At 35.2% G+C, this 19,117-nt stretch overlaps 2 protein-coding genes across 4 annotated transcripts in view; one reads left to right on the top strand and one right to left on the bottom strand.

Annotated features, from left to right (window-relative positions):
* The window catches only part of LOC105271715 (uncharacterized), a 38,963-nt gene extending 25,476 nt beyond the window's left edge, over positions 1 to 13,487 (bottom strand). Inside the window, exons 1-4 of one of the 3 annotated variants that reach the window (XM_011313432.1) lie at positions 13,423 to 13,487; positions 12,718 to 12,777; positions 9,841 to 11,812; positions 3,912 to 4,064 (exon numbers count right to left, since the gene is read on the bottom strand). In XM_011313432.1, the coding sequence (XP_011311734.1) occupies positions 3,912 to 4,064; positions 9,841 to 11,709 (2,022 nt within the window). In that variant the 5' untranslated portion in view covers positions 11,710 to 11,812; positions 12,718 to 12,777; positions 13,423 to 13,487. Of the gene's footprint in view, positions 1 to 3,911; positions 4,065 to 9,840; positions 11,813 to 12,319; positions 12,601 to 12,717; positions 12,925 to 13,422 lie in introns of those variants that run through there. The other 2 variants (XM_011313431.1, XM_011313433.1) reach the window with 2 other exon arrangements.
* A 1,746-nt stretch (positions 13,488 to 15,233) lies between these two features.
* Positions 15,234 to 17,787, top strand: LOC105271712 (THAP domain-containing protein 2-like). Its single transcript, XM_011313429.1, has 4 exons — positions 15,234 to 15,884; positions 16,326 to 16,558; positions 16,694 to 16,774; positions 16,848 to 17,787. The coding sequence occupies exons 1-4, from the start codon at positions 15,826 to 15,828 to the stop codon at positions 16,856 to 16,858; spliced, it is 384 nt and encodes a 127-aa protein (XP_011311731.1). The 5' UTR covers positions 15,234 to 15,825; the 3' UTR covers positions 16,859 to 17,787.
* Positions 17,788 to 19,117: the final 1,330 nt, after the last annotated feature.

Raw genomic sequence — 19,117 nt, 5'->3', positions numbered from 1 at the left:
CCTTGATGGAGCCGAAATTTCCATTTCACAGAACTCCGGCTGTGAGGTTGTGAATGGTATGATACTACGAGATTCTGAGCATCGTTTCTTTGCTGGTGTTGGTTTTTCGGGCTTCGCAGAACATCGCTTCCTACATACATCGTGTACCCGTGTACATTGTCCCTCTTCCCACTTCTTCCAAAAGTCATCTCCTCTGATCTTACTCTTTCCAATGAATTTTTCTAGCTGAATTTCACCTAGTGTCACTGTTTTTGTAGTGCTGCGGTTATGGGGGAAAATAGACCCCTTTACGTCCTGGTCCGTTAGGAACCCTGGACTCCTCTGGGATGTGAGTAGGTAGGGAGGCAACAACAAAAAAAAAGAAAAAGAAGGTTGTCTTGTAGTGGGATCTGACTGGGTGGGACTAAATACAGAGGTATACAATGGTTATTCTTCGCGGAAGGAAAATCGTCCCGTAAATTATGAGAACCACACTTTTGAACGAATCCCCTTTTAGTTAATTTATTAAAAACGCACCAATACACTTAATAGACAATCCGAAATAAAAACCGGGGAAATAGCGTGTTTGAAAAGAATAGTGTGTAGTGTAGCGTGTGTATTTTATTCGACTTACGGTGATTGTTGGCTGGACTAAATGGGGGGAAAAAACGAGTGTGATCACTCTGAAGGCTCGGCAAGACGGGTTGCTGCAGGCTCAGGCGATGGTCGGTGAGATGGGGTTCCTGGAGGAGCTTGCGGCCGTGCAAACAATATTGACGATCGGTGGAAGAACTGGTCTGAGCTGGATTCGTGCTGAGTTGGTGGTCAGGATGCGCGTAGTACACTTGCACTGGACTTACCGAGAAACTAGCAATGCCGAATTGACTCTCAGGGGCCTTAACTGCAGAACTGGTCCAAATTTATATTTGCCGTCAGGATTTAGGTATCGCCAGATGGACTCAGAGACGTCTTGATTGAAGAACTGGTACAAATTGGATTTGCCGTCAGGAACTGGGTATCGCCAGATTGATTCAGAAGCGTCTTGACTGAAGAACTGGTACAAGCGTAGATTTGCCGTCAGGAATTAGGCAATGGCAAAATTGACCAAGAGACGTCCTGGTTGAAGAACTGATGAACCAAGGCTTTTAGCTGGACGGCGCTTGTCGTCGAGAATTAGTACAGTTGAGACGACTTTGAAGAGAGCTTGAACCCTGGACTGGCACTCGTAGATTTAGAACCGCACTGGACTGTATTGTACTGAACTAGTTGAATTGCTAACTGAACTGGTGACTGACTTGGTGACTGAATTGGGCTGCACTGAACTGACTAACTCACTAACTGACTCTTTTTGGGTGATTCCAGCCCTTTTTATAGGATTAGAAATCAAAGGCGGGTTTTGACCGTTCAATTTGGACGACATTTTGGTAATAAATAATTTCATCTAATGCACGTGAAGCGTAGGAATCAAATTTTGGTTCAATTTCCCATCTGTCGTGACCGTCATCTCGGGGTGGACAGCACCAGCTGGATGGATATTATTATTATTCCTTCGTTTTACAGCTTTTTTATTAGTTGATTCTCATAGGGCATTGAGGCCCATGGGCTTGGTGTCCTATATAATAAAGTCAGACAGCGAAGGGTCTCGCTGTCTCTGGCTGGGTAACCTGTCGCAGGTGTCTGTGTTTCCCTCTCTTTTCGTCCCTTGGTGGCCAGTTTCCTTCATCATTGGGTTGTCTCTCTCCTCATTGCTGTCGTGTATTTGTTGCACCGCTTCTTCCTCGCGCTCATTTGGGTATTGACGGGTAAAGATGGCTCCGTTTCATTTCTGAGAAAGACCACCCTCTCCATAGGGGGGAAGTTTTACGATTTTTTAATTGTTACGAGCGACTGTTGGCCATATGTTGACCTGCTGGCATTTTGTTTAAACCTTTTATTTCTTCTTTTATTTAAACAAATGGAAAATCTGGCATTTTCCTTTAAATATTCATATTACCCGCGACATCAGCAATACTCGCGCTTATTTGGGAATTGACGGCTAAAGGTGGCCCCGTTTTTACTTCTTATGAAGACCACCTTCTCCTTGGGGGTGGGGCTTCATGATTTCTTAATTGTCACCAACAGCTGTTGGCCATATGTCGACCTGCTACCATTTTATTTAAGCCTTTTATTCCTCCTTCTATTTAAACAAATGGAAAAGTTTGCGTTTTCCTTTAAATGCTCATATTAGCTGCGGCATCCGCAACAGTAGATTCTTCCATCTTCTCCTGACAGAGATGGCAAATTGCATCAGCATCCATTTTGATATTAAAACGAACAAAACATTATAAGAAAATGACTTTATTCGAAACTCATTTATTTGAAACTCACTTATTTATATGCGTGCGCAGCCGCAAGTCTATGCGTTCTCCTCATGGTAGGGGTTCTATTATAACTGTGACAGATACAAAAAAAAGTTTCGAACGAAAAATGTTCAGAATCTAAGAGAAAAAATTTAGGAAAAAAAAAAAAAAATTTTCCCACTCCGAGCCTTTCAATGACTCTGAAGGGTGAATGATGCGAAATAGGGGTGAATGATCCGAAATGCTTGGGACCTTTTTTATACCGAATTTCATGATGTACAATTATGTTTGCCACCTCTTACTTTGTATCTTGAGCCGTTTTCGAGTTGTTTGGGAAAGACCGTTTTTCGGAGGTGTTTTTCAATTTTTTCCACCTCAACCGTGGGAATGAGAATCATAACGCATTCACTATTTGAATGAGGAGTTAGCGAGAAATTAAAAAAAAAAAAAAGCAGCCCGGCTGCTAAAACCACCTATTTCACTATTCATTTACTGGACACATTTACTCCACACATTGGTAAAAATGATCAAAATACATAATCATTTTTATCCACATATCGGCAAAACTTACCAAGCTATGCAATAATTTTCATCCGTGCATAGTGGCAATTTTTACTCAAATGAGAACGAATATTATCCGGAAAAGTTGATTAAAAATCATCTACAGCAAGGATACTTATTACTTCAGAACGATAATTTTTACCCGAATGTCTTGATAATTGTTAAAAAAAATTTCCCTCAGTGCACAAATATCATGTATGATTTAACCTCACGACTAGATCTTTCTAGATACGGTGTTGGTTGATGTTTAGTCAAAGTATCAATTAAAACTTTTTTACCTGCGTCACATCGCAAAAACGAATAAGCGAGGCAATCTTATTCGTTTGGTGAATACCTTTCATTAAAATGAGTATTACAAGAAGAGATAACGGGGTGTTGCATAATTGGATCTATAGACTAACAAATAATCAGTTTTATACATCACTTTTTACTAAACAAATTTAGTAAGAGATATTAGCGAAACAGTCATTCCTACCCAAAAACCCATCACTCCACGGTAAATCTGAGACAATCGGTAGCTCCAAGTGCAACTGCTAACAACGGTTTGATAAATGACAACGGAACTTTTTTGCTGCATGGCAAGTTTTATCATCTGTTGCCATGAAAATAGCAATGGACAATTTTTTGAAATGGATTCAAGAATTGGGTACAACGGGAGTATTAATTGCTCATGATTTGGATTGTACGGATTTGTCAAGAAACGTAACCTTAAGGAGACGTTCTCTTAATTTTGTTAGATTCGTCGATACATTGCTCCATAGCATCAATCGCGAAAAAGAAGGGTAGCGTAGTCTGGGAGGATTGGCCAGATCCTTACATGTAGTTATTGTTGGAACTCATGCGATCGAACTTCCTCGATTTTTCTATGTTTTCTATTATTATGCGGCAACATATAGACGGTATTTTTTGCTGAAATATAAGTGCATATAATTCATATGTACTTCAAACACATACGCTATTCTGCCAGGTTTATTTTTCTGTGATAACAGATATCTACTTACTTTCTAACAATTAAATAAATGTTTTTCTTACCTTAACACGAATAGGTGCAGTCGACAAAGGTTCATACAAATCATCAGTGCTCTCTAAAGAACTTTGGAAGCTAAGTGACTCCTTTGGCCTTTTATCATACTTCTTAAATGCATTATTATTGTCTTCTTCAACTTCTGCAGTAATTGGAGTACACTGGAATAGAAAGAGTATGCTTTCAGAGTTCGAAATAATTTTCAGTTTTCTTTTTACATTGGATGTGGCAAATTCTTTCAGGTGGGATAGTGCTTCAAGAATCGAAGAACAAGAACAGGAAGGAAAATATTTCCTTAATATAAGATTTCTATACTTAAATAATGTTCACGAATATCTTTCCATTTTCCAAGTTTTTCACAAATTTCTCAGAAATGGTTAATAAAATTAACGTGAAAAATTATACCGCTTTTACTTATTATTATTATTTGATGTTTCACCAAGATTCACCACAGGTAATGAAAAAAAATAATAATAATTAAGTGGTATCATCTAGGCCCGTATATCTTGAAGGAAATCGTCTTAGTTCTATTACATGAAAAACATCAGTAATATACATGTTCATGAATTTGATAAGGATAAATCTTCATGGATAAGCGTTACACATCCTATAATAAATCGAACTCTTCGGAGACTGCACAAAGCCTAGAAACTGAAGCTGCTTTCAGAAAACTACAAAGGAAAGCTAGCCAGGTATCTGTGAATCGAAGAATCATAGGAAGTGTCGCACTCCATTTATTTAGTAAAAGAAAGTTGTCTGTCCGGTCTCAATAAATTTATCTTGCAATTTTTGTCACAATAATGGTAGCGACTCGGGTCAAAGGGGACAATACTCCTGGAACTATAAAAAAATGCGATTGTTTTTCTTTTCATATTCTGAAAATATGATATATTGAGGATATACTGTAAAGAAAACAATTAAAAATATTAAGTATTCGGTTGGTTATAACACTTAGTCAAAAGCGTGGAGGCTAGGGTATCCGGAAACCGGAAACATTAACAGCCATTGTTATAGTTCAAAACTATTTTTGACAGTTTTTAATTTTTCACTATTTCTTGAAATATTGAATTAATAGCAATAATTATTCTTCGAAAACAAAACCGACAATTGATTTAATTTTTTTTTACTGTTTTCAATGATGCGGCTTGTTTAGTTTTCAATCGAATTTTTTTACGCACGCATACGCGCAGAGACACCACCGATTATATCGCTCACCTCAGATGACCATTTTTTTAATTTCACCTCTGACACCTAAGGCGCACCTTGATGGACAGGTGTTTGACTATTGCCATGATTGCTACCCGCCACCTTGCTGCTTATCATTTTCTCTCACTTGCATATCGGTCGTTTGAATGTTTACGCGCATTTCGTAGAATGTCGTCTATTCTTTTTATTGAACCGCTCATTATTAGTTCTTCTCAAAAATAACTCAACAACTCCTTGAATTATATACGATGATTGCTCATCTCTCACTTTACTGACATTTTCAAATGTATTAGTGACATTTACTAATTGAAAAATTGACATTTTTTGACCAACGAGCGATTTTCTTGACCCTCTCCGCATCTTCGTGTCATCAAAATTATTCCCCGAACCAGATCCCTCATCGACCACGGCTTCTACCCTAAACAATTTTCATTTCAGAACTATGGAGACATGGACTTTCGTTTAAACATGTGAAAAGTTACCGGAGTTTCAAAAAAATTTCTTTTTATACTTCTTCAACTCCTCATTAGAAAAATTTAAGCATAAACTACCGAGTAAATATTTACTATGGCTGTTAACTTGAGAAGTTATTGTCGATATCTTCTCATTGCTCATGCTTTTTTGTAAATTTCTAGGAAACCAGAGATCCGATTGACGTGAAAAACCTACATTTTTTAAGTTTCATTATGGCAGTGTATACATACACGGTGTATGGTTGAATACCATAGACGTATGGCATTTTTTTTACCATGGATCTCTGGCTTTTATCGACCATCTCCGCAAGTAAATCATGATCTATGGTAAGTTTTGTCATGTGTCTATGACACTCTGCCATGAACACATGGATGAGAACCATGAATGCATGGTAAAAAATACCATACACTTAACGGTCGTTATACGTCCATGGCACAATGCCATGTGCATGGTGATTTACACCATACACCCAACCGATTACTAAGTGTATGGCAGTTAGAACTATAGCTTCACGTTTTTTTTATTGGTACAAATAGTACATATGTATACCTTAGTTCAATTTTTGCTCTTTTCAACTCAAAGAGCAATTGAAATATCCGAGTCGTTTAATGAAGGCACAAATAAATTGAAAAATGTACTGCCTGTATAAAAATTCACAGTGAAATTCCTCCAACTCCAACTATCTTCGGAAAACCGGAAAGTTTTTGACTTGCCAGAAAATGCGATAAGTTAAAGAAAACTCATACTAGCTATATTTTTCACTCTTCCCGGTTTCCGAGAACCATAAAAGGATTCCCAAATAATTCATAAACACTTGAAATTTTTTAGTGAATTCTTCTATTTTATTCAAAATAATTTTGGCAATATATGATAATGAATTACCTTAGACATCCTACTCGATAATGAGTCCAAGATTACCGTGCATGATCTGGACGTGGATCCCCATAGAGTCAGTGATTCTTTTCTGAGTACTCATATTAATATCCAACTCCTTTAATCTTTTTTTGAACAGAGGCGATTTCAACATTAAAAAATGTAATTATCGATAAGAGGAATTCAGGAGCAAAAACATGTAGTTACTGTGCACGCATTAATACCCAAATATCACGTCAATGGGTAATTTGCCAATCATGTTTGAGGTATGCATACGCCAATTACGTTGAGTTTCAAATAGAAATTTCCAATGTATGGTTCTGCTCCCCGTGTATCAAAAAAGGAGGATGATTTTTTTCCAATTATTGTTGAGATTCTTAATAGCATCGAAACACCAAGAGTACAACAACAAAAAGAGATCCAAGTGAATAATAATGTAGAAATCCGCGTTCTCACGATAATTGGTTTACCAGTTAGCTCTTTCTGGATAACGTATAGTTTTATAAAATGATTATATCTTTATTTCATTCACCTAAGATATTATTAAGGCATTTAAGGTGATGTAATTCCTGCAATTATTTAAAGAATACTCCACTTTATTTAGAGAAATGGAAAGAGCAAAAATGAAGCGTAACGTTCGTTAATTTTTCTTCTTCCTTTCAATGTGCATTACTTGCGTAAATTTAGGATGTTTAACATAATTGGTTTTAATATATTGACAAAAGTATTTTGAATAAAATAGAAGAATTCATTAAAAAGCTTCAAGTGTTTATGAATTAATTGGGAATCCTTTTGTTGTTCTAGAAAACGGGGAAGAGTGAAAAATATAACTAGTATGAGTTTTCTTTTACTTACCGCATTTTTTGGAGAGTCGAAAGGTTTACGGTTTTCCGGAGATAGTTGAAGTTGGAGGAATTTCATTGTGAATGTTTATACAGGCAGTACATTTTTCAATTTATTGGTGCCTTCATTAACGGACTCGAATATTTCAATTGTTCTTTGAGAGAGAAAAGAGCCAAAATCGAATTGAGGTATACGATTAGATATATATGTGCTATTTGTGTCAATAAAAAAAATGTAAAGCCATAGTCCCGATTGTCATACTCCTAGTAATCGGTTGGGTGTATGGTGGAAATCACCATGCACATGGCATTGTGCCTTGGATGCTTAACGACTGTTAAGTGTATGGTATTTTTTACCGTGCATTTATAGTTCTCATCCATGTGTCCATGGTACACTGCCATGGACGCATGGCACAACTTACCATAGCCATGATTTACTTGCGGAGATGGTTGATAAAAGCCATAGATCCATGGTCGGAAAAATGCCATACGTCTATGGTATTGAACCATAGGCCGTGTGTGTAGACACTGCTTTTCATTATGATTCAATGTCTCACGAACTTCTATCACCGTGAAAGAATTTTGCTATTCTCAGTAAACTTTTGAAAAAATTGGCAAAACTTGCGCAACAATTCGGAAGAATATACGGACGACTATGAACATTTGTGAGTCATTAAATAATGATGAAACCAAGAACCGGTATATTTTTTCATTTTGTTCTGCAACAGCGATGAAAGAGCTTAGCACTTTTCAATAGATTCAATCCATCAGTTTCCAAGAATTCCTGAGTGATCTTCGAATGTAGATAGCTTGACTGATAAATTCAGGGTATCGCGAGAAGTGAATAAATGAAAAAATGTGAACTCGTTTAGAGATCAATTGGTTCCTTCAATTTTGATTTATTGATGGTTTGTAACCATGGATTACGAGAAGTTCTCTTTAATGTGAATAGTAGTGTGTTGGAAAATACACAAAACTATTTAAACCCAACCGTATTAATTAAAGAAGTCCCCAAAATTATAATAACGGCTCTACCACATTTTTCTGAATAAAGGAAAAGCAAACTTACAGTGGTGCAGAATAAAATGAGAGAATGAGCGCTGATAATTAAGTGATTGTACTTTCTGGACCCGATTACAGGCAGTTTAATAAATTGAATGTTTTCACATATTTATTACTCGATTGTGATAGTTTCTCTGCCTATTGTGGTCTATAATTGAACCCACAAAAGAGTGAGAGTTATATCACAAAACATAAATGCATGTATGCTACAAAAAAAGCAAAAAAATATGAAAAATATAGTGTTCGTGCTTTTTAATCGAGATGGGAGGTTAATTGTAGAAAAGCACAAGTCGGGAATGTCTGATTTAATGGATCAGGGGGGAGAAGGCAGCACTATAAAAGAAAATATCGAGGAAAAATTCCCCATCAATCACACAGAAAATCATTTTCTTTTATAGCGCTCCCCTTTCCCCCGTGCTCGGTCAAATCAAATTTTCCTGACTTGTGCTTTTTTACCAATAGCCCCCCACCTGAATTAAAGAGCACGGGCTTGATATATATTTTTTTAAACTTTTTTTTCAGCATACATGCATTTATATCGTGTAGGCCTGCTTAATGTAGGACGGCACCAAAGTTCTAGATAAAAAAAAAGAAAAAAAAACTATGTAGGCGAGACAACCAAATAATTCAACCCGTCCTTAATATTTTTTTGTTCTGAAGAATGTTGGGTGATTGTATAGTAAATTCGCACCAAGGTCACTTCCTAGTTCGCGGGTAGAGAGTTCGGGGTATTCTGCGAAAATCGATGAAAATACAAATAAACATGGGCAGTTAAAGGAATTGGGCAAGAGCCTTTGGCAATTTCTAAGTGTATTGACGGGATTTAAAATAATTGTACACTCTAAGGCAGGTTTGAGCAGGCTCTTAGTCGCTTGAGATACTTTTAGTTTCTCTGTGTACCTGATAAATCGGGGATTTAACGATCCATTTAATTCTAAATAGAATCAAATAGTTGTAGCACACCACTCATTGTGTTCAGTCAATGATTGGCGATGATGAGGTGAGGTGGGAACTGAGGAACCTGTTTAGGATTGTCTTTGAGGCTGCGAACACCGCGTGGCCCTAGATGAGGCAAAGAGCGGTTTAGGTAAGATGATAAAACAATCCATCAATCCAAAAGTGAAAAAACAACGTTTGATAGCGTACCACGGAAATTCTGACTTGAGGCTAAAGCTAAACAGTTGGTGCTAGTCTACTGTATAATTATCGAATATTTTGGGGTTTACAAATACACACTTATCGGAGAAGAAAACTTGCTACAGAAAAATGCTGACTAAGGATTTGCAAAATGTGAATATGCATGAAATGACATTCGATAACTTCATGAAAATCATCAATGGGAATCGTATATCAATTGGATGCTTTTAGTCAATGATAACTAGTTGGTTAGTTAGATGGCAATTTCACTACATGACTTTCTAATGCATATTTTTCTCTAGTATATACTAAGGTAAAATAAACAGAACTACTAAAAAATTACCAAATAATGCAATTCTGGACTCTGCTTTGTTGTGTCCCTCCTTACGGCCGACTCAAGATCAATCTTCCTATTTCCCTCAATACACCAACTTTTTGAAAGGTAATTATGTTGTTCACTTGACAGGTGGCCAAATCCTGTGATGTCAATCCCTGAATTCTTATCAAAATAAAACGGTTCAGCATAGACTCTTTCTTGGTTTGTTTCATTTCCATAGACTCTTTTCTTTCCCTCCAAGAATGTTGTGAGCTCCGTAGAGAGCCTCTTGACACCGGGACATAAGGAATCGTCATAACATTCACTTGATTTCAGAATTTTTTCAATAGAAGCGCTCAAAGTTTCCTCAGACTTGGATTTCATATCAGTTGACAAATTCTCGTCTAAATAATGTCTGAATGTTGGGTTCTCATAAGCGGTGCAGCTAGCACAATTCAAGGACGTCAGACAATCAAAGGTTGAGTTTTTTCTTCCCTTTAATTCATTCAATAAGTCATTCTTATCACTCTGTATTGCCCTTGATAATTGATGACTCATGAAAAATCTTTTATCATTCTTTTCGTAACTATTTTCGACATTCAAACCACTCTGTGATTTTTTAGAGTCAAAACTAATTGGTATTTTATCCCTGTCTTGTCTTGGCAATATTATTTTGGGTCCTAGTGCTTTTTGATGCTGGATTAATACTGTTTCTAATTTTTCCAACATTTTTTTTGAATCTCTTGCTTTTTTTGTTGGTTGATGCGTATCAGTAAGAGAATGAAGAATCGAGGATTTTGTCAGTTGTGTTGATTCATTTGTCACATTTGGGTGTTTCTCTTCCATCGTGTTTTCATCAAAACTCGTTGGAGACTTGAGAAAGTCCTTCGAATATAAAAAATTATCGTCAGCTATGTTAGAGGCGCAGACTGATTTTTTTGGTGCTGCATCCGTGACATCAGTTCCTGTTTTTTGGAAGATTGATTTCCATCGTTTTCCCGGAGATTCAGGAGAGCTATGAATCTGGGACACATTTGGATGGCTTTTAGTTGTCGTGTTTAAATGGGCGAATGTTCTAGGGGGTTTTTTTGGCGCTGGACCAGATGGTAATGGAGCTTGAAGGGCTGCTTTCAGAGTTTGTGTCAAGTCTAGGAATGATGAAATGTCCTCTCTGGATTTTCTTCGAGATAAATCTTCCTTGCCATCTACGGTTTTCTCTAGGCCTTGTTGGAGGCTTCTAGAGACATTGTTTGATAATTTCGGAGGCTTCACCACTCGAGTATACTCAACTCCATTTATACGTTCAATGTCTGAAGAATCAATATTTTCACAGTTTTCAATTTTTTGTTTTTGAAAAAGAGAAGGAAAATCAATTTCATCTTCAGATTCTTTTCCAGTTCGGAGGCAGTAAATGTCCTTCTGACGTGAGATTACAGTTGTTCTTACAGTACTTTCTATAGCATTTGTTGATCTCTCTCTTCCATGACTTTCCTGTTCCCATAGGTTGTTAGGTAAATCAGAATTTGAACAGTCTAAATTTGATATTTTTTGTACATTTTCTATTTTCTCAGGTTCGTGAGTTTCTTCAAAGATTTTTAAATTCTTATGAACGAGAGATGGCGGTTTTTCAGTGGAAGGAGAGTGGAGGTGTTTAACCCGAGAATGCTTGTCACCTCTGAATGCTGGAGTTCGTTTGATATTTTTGGAAGGATTAGAAAGCTGACGAGTAACATTGAACTTGATATTCTTCTTTATTTTCACTGGCGAGGCACTGAGAGATCGACGGAGTGTATCCTTTTGCTCTGGATAGGAGCGAGATATATCGCAGGTATTTTTCTCAAATTTTTTTTTTATAAGAGTTACTTTGGCACCATTTTCCGATGAGATGTATGCCATTTTGGTGACCTATCAGCACTGTATGTTGCTCAAAAAATACATTCAGAAGTTTGTTGCAATGGACGAGAAGCAGCAGAGTTTGGTAATTTTCCTGTTCATTTTACTGAAAACATTAGAAAACGGAAACAATGTTTTATTAATGAAATAATAAAATTATACATAATGTCTACCGAAAACAGAAAAGAACAGCAGAAATACAAAGCAAAGTCGAATAATTTTTCTACTTTATCACAAAATTGTGACAAAATAGGAGTAAAAATGTCACATAAATGAAAAAATAATATAGTTCTAATGACATCAATTTCATTGAAAAACAGAAATAGAAATGTCATGTTGTCTATTTCTAAATTGTAATGACCCAGAAATGAATAGCATTGACTATTTTTTGCCAAAAACGATTAATATTGGGAATTGAGCACGTAAACAGTAGCCCATAAATTATATTACATCATTCAACGTTTATCTTTTGCAAACAATCATTCCCAAATAAAAAAATAAGGTTAAGTTATGTGCGGTAATATCCAAAACTCGTTAATCGTTTTGGCAAGAAAATTCCATTCAAACATTGGATTTGCCTATTCGTTTATGCGCCATAAAAATAGTTGCTTACTAATAGCGTTTTTGTGTGCGTAATTCTTGGCAACTTAGATTGGGGTTTTACTTTACAACGAATGTTTTTGAATTCGCATTTTGACGTGTTTCTTATGAAGATTGATAACCTCCAATTCTTCGGCGCCCCTTGCTTAATAGAAATCAAGTTTTTAATCGAATTTTCAATTCCCAGGGAAAAATTATTTGAGGGTTACACACCCCGACAGATAAAAAAAATAACGTTCCATATTGATCATAGGCATTGATAACGAATGTCAATAAAGTCGATTATTAACTTCACCCTTCACATCTATTTGTTTTCTGTGGAGTCCTTAAAGTTTTCTTTTATCGACTTTCAAAGTTTAGAAATAACAAGAATTAGTAGCAAATGAAAATTGCATGAAAATTTGTACTTACACTCTGGATTTCTCATGCCATCAAATCATCGAAATCAGCTCAATTCCACTTACATATTCACTGTCAAAGGCAAACACGGGTCACTCCAAACAGATATATATTTCAATTTACTTGTTCAACGAATGACGATCTTCACTTCTGACAGTTACAAACAGAGGTTACAAACTATCACATATACCCAATCAACTGACTTTTTTCAGAGGCAATAGTGCATTCATTGTGCCTTTTTGTGAGGAAGGAGAAAAATCGCACCAGAATTAAGTTCCCTCAAGACTCAACTATCTATACATACAACAAAACACTGGTCGAGACTGTCAAACGACGTTTCCTTTGCATCTACCTATAGTTGTGTTGGATGTACATGTGACGATTCCCTGTGCACATCACATTTACGGGCATTAAAGAGGTCATGCAAGTTTTTTTTTCAACTATAGCTCCACTGAGCTCGTGAACAACTTAAATGTTAACGTTCATTTTATATTATATCCTTTTTTTAAACATTTATTTTAATGATAATCGGGCGATATAAAGGGAATAACAAATGCAGCGACTGTTATGAACATTTTTTTAATACAAATTTTAGACAGTCTAGGAACAAAAGAACTATTAAAAGCCTAAATCTCCGCTATTTGTATACATATATATATGCATGAGAGCCGAGAGGTTGATGATGATATACGATTAATATGTTATTATGGCACTCACTGAGTTGTCTTGTGAGCCGACGACAGGTTAAATGGTTCAGAGTGAATAAGCTCCGTATTTTTCCCACCTTGCCGACTGGCAAGCGATTTTCCGCGTTTTTTTTTTTTAAACTTGTTTTTCTTCTTCTCTTGGGTGGGGGCAGTATTAGTTCTGGGGGCCGAATCTTCGGGTGACTGGTAGTTGGCACCACATAATTGAAAATTCATTAGTTTTTTTATTTAGATTAATAGTAGGACCTTTGTACATCATTGTAATACAATTAAAAAATTTTGTAGACCCTTCATTATTTTTTAATTAATTAAACAAAATAATGATGGGAAGTTAGCACCCCACCTCACTAATTTTTATTTGTAGACCGAAATAAAATTAACCAATGGAAAGCAAATCGTTTGTAGATAATAAATAAATTGGTATCATCCTTCTACACCTGATTGTTCATTAGATTTAATTAAATTAAAAAATGGTCTACAAGTGTTAACTTCGGCGCATGCGCAGACACGTACCCTCGCACAGTTTGGCACTATGCACTTGGAAGAAATGTCGTTTTTTAATTGACTTTTCAAACTTTTTTCTTGGTAAATATTTAGGTAGTAAATTGGTGGAATTTAGGAGAACATGATTAGAATTTCGGAGTAATTAGTTTTCATTTATTTTTTTTTCTTTTTTGTCAATAATAATGAGCAGAAGTTATTCTTAAAAAAATAAAAAATAATTGGAATCGATAGAGAATAATTTAGTAGTGATTATAATCATGGTTTCATAATTTAGGAGTTGATGGTTTTATTTGTAAAAATTAAAAACGTGATGTTTTTTTGCATACATTATATATTATATAGTTAGGACAGTCACGCATGCGCAGTAGGCGTAAGGTAAGCGAATTGACGATTTCCCAAGGGGAGAAAACTAATTACTCCCAAATTCTAATCATGTTCTCCTAAATTCCACCAATTTATACTACCTAAATATTTACCAAGAAAAAAGTTTGAAAAGTTAATTAAAAAACGACATTTCTTCCAAGTGCATAGTGCCAAACTGTGCGAGGGTACGTGTCTGCGCATGCGCCGATGTTAACACTGTAAACCATTTTTTAATTTAATTAATATCTAATGAACAATCAGGTGTACAAGGATGATACCAATTTATTTATTATCTACAAACGATTTGTTTTCCATTGGTTAATTTTATTTCGGTCTACAAATAAAAATTAGTGGGGTAGGGTGCTAACTTCCGATCATTATTTTGTTTAATTAATTAAAAAATAATGAAGGGTCTACAAAATTTTTTAATTGTATTACAATGATGTACAAAGGTCCTACTATTGATCTAAATAAAAAAACTAATGAATTTTCAATTATGTGAGGCCAACTACCAGTCACCGATTTCCGCTCCCCTCAATTTCGCGGTGTACTTGGCGAACAAAGTACATATTTTGAAAAGATAATAAATCGAATAATTGGGAAATAATTTGAAAACATTTAGAAAACCATGCTCATGATCTGGAAACAAATAGCTTATTAGTGTTTAACGAAAAAATATATATATTATATAATAATATTTTCACATTCGTGCAAATTTAATAAAAACCACTATTGTTACTATTTGTTTCCAAATTATGGGAATGTTTTTCTAAATATTTCCAAACCATTTCCCGTCGATTAAGGTCGTTTTTATTAAATTTGGGCGCCAAGGTTCGCTAATCATACGGTCCAACAGTTTTTTTTATTAATAACTAATAATATACTATTGTTTCCAAGTTATGGAAATGGTTTTCTAAAATTTTCGAAATTATTTCTTAATTATTCCATTTATTATTTTTTCAAAATATGTACTTTGTTCGCCAAGTATACCGCGGCATCAAGGGGAGCGGAAGTCGTCTATTCGCTTACCTTAAGCCTATTGCGCATGCGTGACTGTCCTAACTACATAATGTACGCAACAAAATCCAGTTTAGAATTTTTACAAACAAAACCATTAACTCATAAATTACGAAACCTTCATTATAATGACCACCAAATTATTATCGATTCCAGTTATTTTTAAATTGTTTAATCATAACTTCTGCTCATTATTATGGTAAAAAAGGAGAAATCAATTAAGCAAAAACTAATTACTCTCAAATTCTAATCATGTTCTCCTAAATTCCACCAAATTACCACCTAAATATTTACAAAGAGAAACGTTTGAAAAGTTAATTGAAAAACTACATTTCTTCCAAGTACACAGTGCCGTAGTAGCTCGGTACTACAGTGCCCTTGACTGCGCATGCGCGTCACCCAACGGAGGGTGATGCAGACGGTAAATGACGCTGGAAAAATGACGCCATAACGATTTAGTTCACGTTACGACTCGGTAATTTTTTAAAAGTGTCCGGTTGACAAAAGTATATTTTCTTCCTTGCGAAAAATGCGGTGTGTTTACTGCGGTAAAACAAACAAGACGCATGAGAAGATATCTTTTCATCGGTGAGTACATAACAGTATTTGATCAATATCGAATAATTCACCAACAATATCAACTATAACAACATCAAAAGTAGTTATTCAAAATTTTGATCATTATAGGTAAAATTTTAAATACAGGGAAGTAATTAATATCCTTAATTTTTAATAATTTATTGAAGGAACAGAGTGATGAAATAATCTGCGACCTTACGCATCTGATATTGTTTGCAAAAATACTCAAGAATTTGGTTGCTCGATTATTGCTGAAAAATTCAATCACTTATTGTCACTGGATAAAAAATTGAACGTTATAAATTAGAATTGATAATTAGTTAGATATGAAAAATTTATTTGATGGTATTGGTGGATTTTGTACGCAATCAAATAGCAATAATTGAAATTTATAATTTTGATTATCCCATTATCTAATATTCACATTGCTCATTTTTTTAATACATACAGATTTCCCAAGGATGGGAAGTTGGTGAAGATCTGGGTGAAGAACATGGGCAGACTGGATTTTGTGCCGAAACCCTGGCATCTGCTCTGTGTAGAGCATTTTGCTGAAAACTGCATCGATTTCCGGGACTTGAGAGCAAGGTTGCGGAAGGGATCTGTCCCAACGATCTTCAAAGATAATAAGGAAAACTTGGCCTTTCCGTCCGATACAGAACTTCATGTACGCGCCTGTAAACGTAAGTTATTTTCAATCGTACGCTAGGATTTTTTTTTCTTATAATTGAAAAACCCGCAGAATCTATTTCTTAGGAAAATCGAATATAAAAATGTTTTCAATGAATTTAAATATCGTGATTAATTTTGTATTTTAGAGATGAAACTTGATGGGAGTTTGAGTGGCCAAGAAGTAGCTAAAAAAGACTTACCTACCACAACCCGATTGGAAATAGAAGGTAAAATTTCAATCAATATGAACAGTGAGAGATGATCAGGAATGACACTAGAGATTTTTGGCCATGTTCGCAGGTCTACATTAGGAAATTCCAGCGACACGGATGAAAGTGATTTCCCACAACCATACCTATGCAGAGGTTGGAGAACTTACCCTACGTAAGTTGGAAAAAACGCAGACGAGACTGACAACAATTATGCGAGACAAGAAAACTCTTCAGCAGAAGACATGCCGATTCCAGAAGAGAATCACCAAATTCAAGGAAATCGTGGCCTCAATGGGGGAAGCCGAGGATTTGACTACACGTAGAAAAATATAACCACTCTAAACTTTGTTCAAAAAGTGAAAAATTATCCAATCATAATGAATAGTATTATATTTTCTCCTTACCCAGTGAAGATTTTTCATTGTAATCAGCTCAAATTGAACTAAATAGGGAATCTTATTTCCCGATAATGAATATAAAAAAATGCCAAGAATATTCATTTCCTTTTAGCTTTTCCTATGCAGATCCCATACCAAGAAATACATTTTAAGTTCAAACGACCCACTTCCCGCTATTTTTGATGATTTGTATCTCGTGGAAATTTACCCAGAAACTTTCCGGCTACTCTGGATAAACATGCTTCTCCCCTTCCACTGACAACTGCGCTGAGCATGCGCACTTGGTAGAAGTTTAGTTCCCGGACTACTATTCGGACGCGCTGATTGACTTTGAAATGGGCCTCACTAGGAGAATACGCGATAGTCTATCCAGTTATATAGAGATCAGTGATGTCGCGTTATTCATACTGCGTTAATTTTCATCTAATATCAATCTAATGTCAATCATTCTCATTTTCAATTTAAGAAAGATAATTTTAAATTTTTTAGAAAATATTTCCTCTAAGTAAAAACAAATGACCCCGAAGTTTGCTGAAAATTATCTTTATCAGCGGATATGTCAGTGAAAAATTGAGGAATTGAAAGTTTAAAATTGTGTTTTTTTTTATAGGAAAAGATTTGGTGGTGATAGTCGCCCATTATATAAAAATATAATTTTAAGGGTAAGAGTTTAATGTAATATTAATTTTTGAAAGCAATAAACAGTGGATATCTAGCTTCGGAATTGATTAAAAAAAAAGAAAAGAAAATGTCACCATTAGAATTTGCTCCAATTAATGGTGATATTTTTTCTTTTGTTCCTCATCCTAATTCCTAAAGTTTAATCCGCTGTTAAAGGATAAAGGTTTGTCAAGGTCTAACTTACGTTTGAGTAGCTCGATTTGAAAACCTTTAAAAATCACATTTACAGATTTTTATAAGCTTCTGGTGACATTACGGGTTTTTTCTTACAAATGTTTAGTTTAGGAGATATGCAGTGCTTTTCCAGAGGAACATTAACAGCCGAGAATAACATTACAGAAGATGATTAATCATCAATGAAGAATAGATAGAATATTAGATTAGAAGAAAAACATTTGATCATTTTGTTCCACAGTTTCTATATGCGCGACATGAAAACTTGTCTAATAAATCATTTAATTATTGTATTTCTCTTAGCAAAAGCATAATATCTTCTAAATAAAAAAATCTATTGACAATTTCTACCTCAATTTTCATGTGATTCTTTTCTTCATGTATAGTATTCAGCCTGAATAATTATAATGTAGGAGATTTGGCAGCCATTACGTTTGATTTCATCAATCAAAAATAGCAACAGGATTAATTGTGTTCAAACGGATGTTTTGGTGGTGTTTTGTTATTTTTCCAATTTTTCTGACATTCATTGAAAACTATCGATCGGATTGGATATGAAAATATAGCGTTTGTCCGTTCCATCATGATTGACTCTTTCATTAAGTTTCATCTCGATACACTAATTTTTGTAATTTTTCACTAAAATTTAATTAAAAATCAATAAATTTTAGTGAAAAGTTATGAAAATTGGTGTATCGGGATGAAACTTTGTGAAAGGGTAAATCATGATGTAACGGACAAACGCTATATTTTCATATCCCAATTCGATCGATAGTTTTCAATAAATCTCAGAAAAATAGGAAAAAAAAACAAAATACCGGCAGAGCATCCCTAAAGAATTAACATCTCAGGAAAACATAAAAACTCATAAATGTGTGAAATTGCGCATAATCTCACTCCCATTGTTTTCATCTGTCTATGCATAATTAATTGGAACGATTTGAGTATAGAATGAAGGTAGACTAACTACGTTTGCGCCGTTTTGGCGGAGCCAATGGCATTCGTTTATTGTAGCTTTGAGCGCTATCTCGACGATTTTCAAATACACCCGGGCTAAGATATGAGGATGAGATTTTCATCTCCTCCATTTCGGAATAATTCGAAA

Source organism: Fopius arisanus, unplaced genomic scaffold (genome assembly GCF_000806365.1).
Source record: "Fopius arisanus strain USDA-PBARC FA_bdor unplaced genomic scaffold, ASM80636v1 scaffold00121, whole genome shotgun sequence".
NCBI lineage: Eukaryota > Metazoa > Arthropoda > Insecta > Hymenoptera > Braconidae > Fopius > Fopius arisanus.
This window is presented reverse-complemented; position numbering and strand designations above follow the sequence as displayed.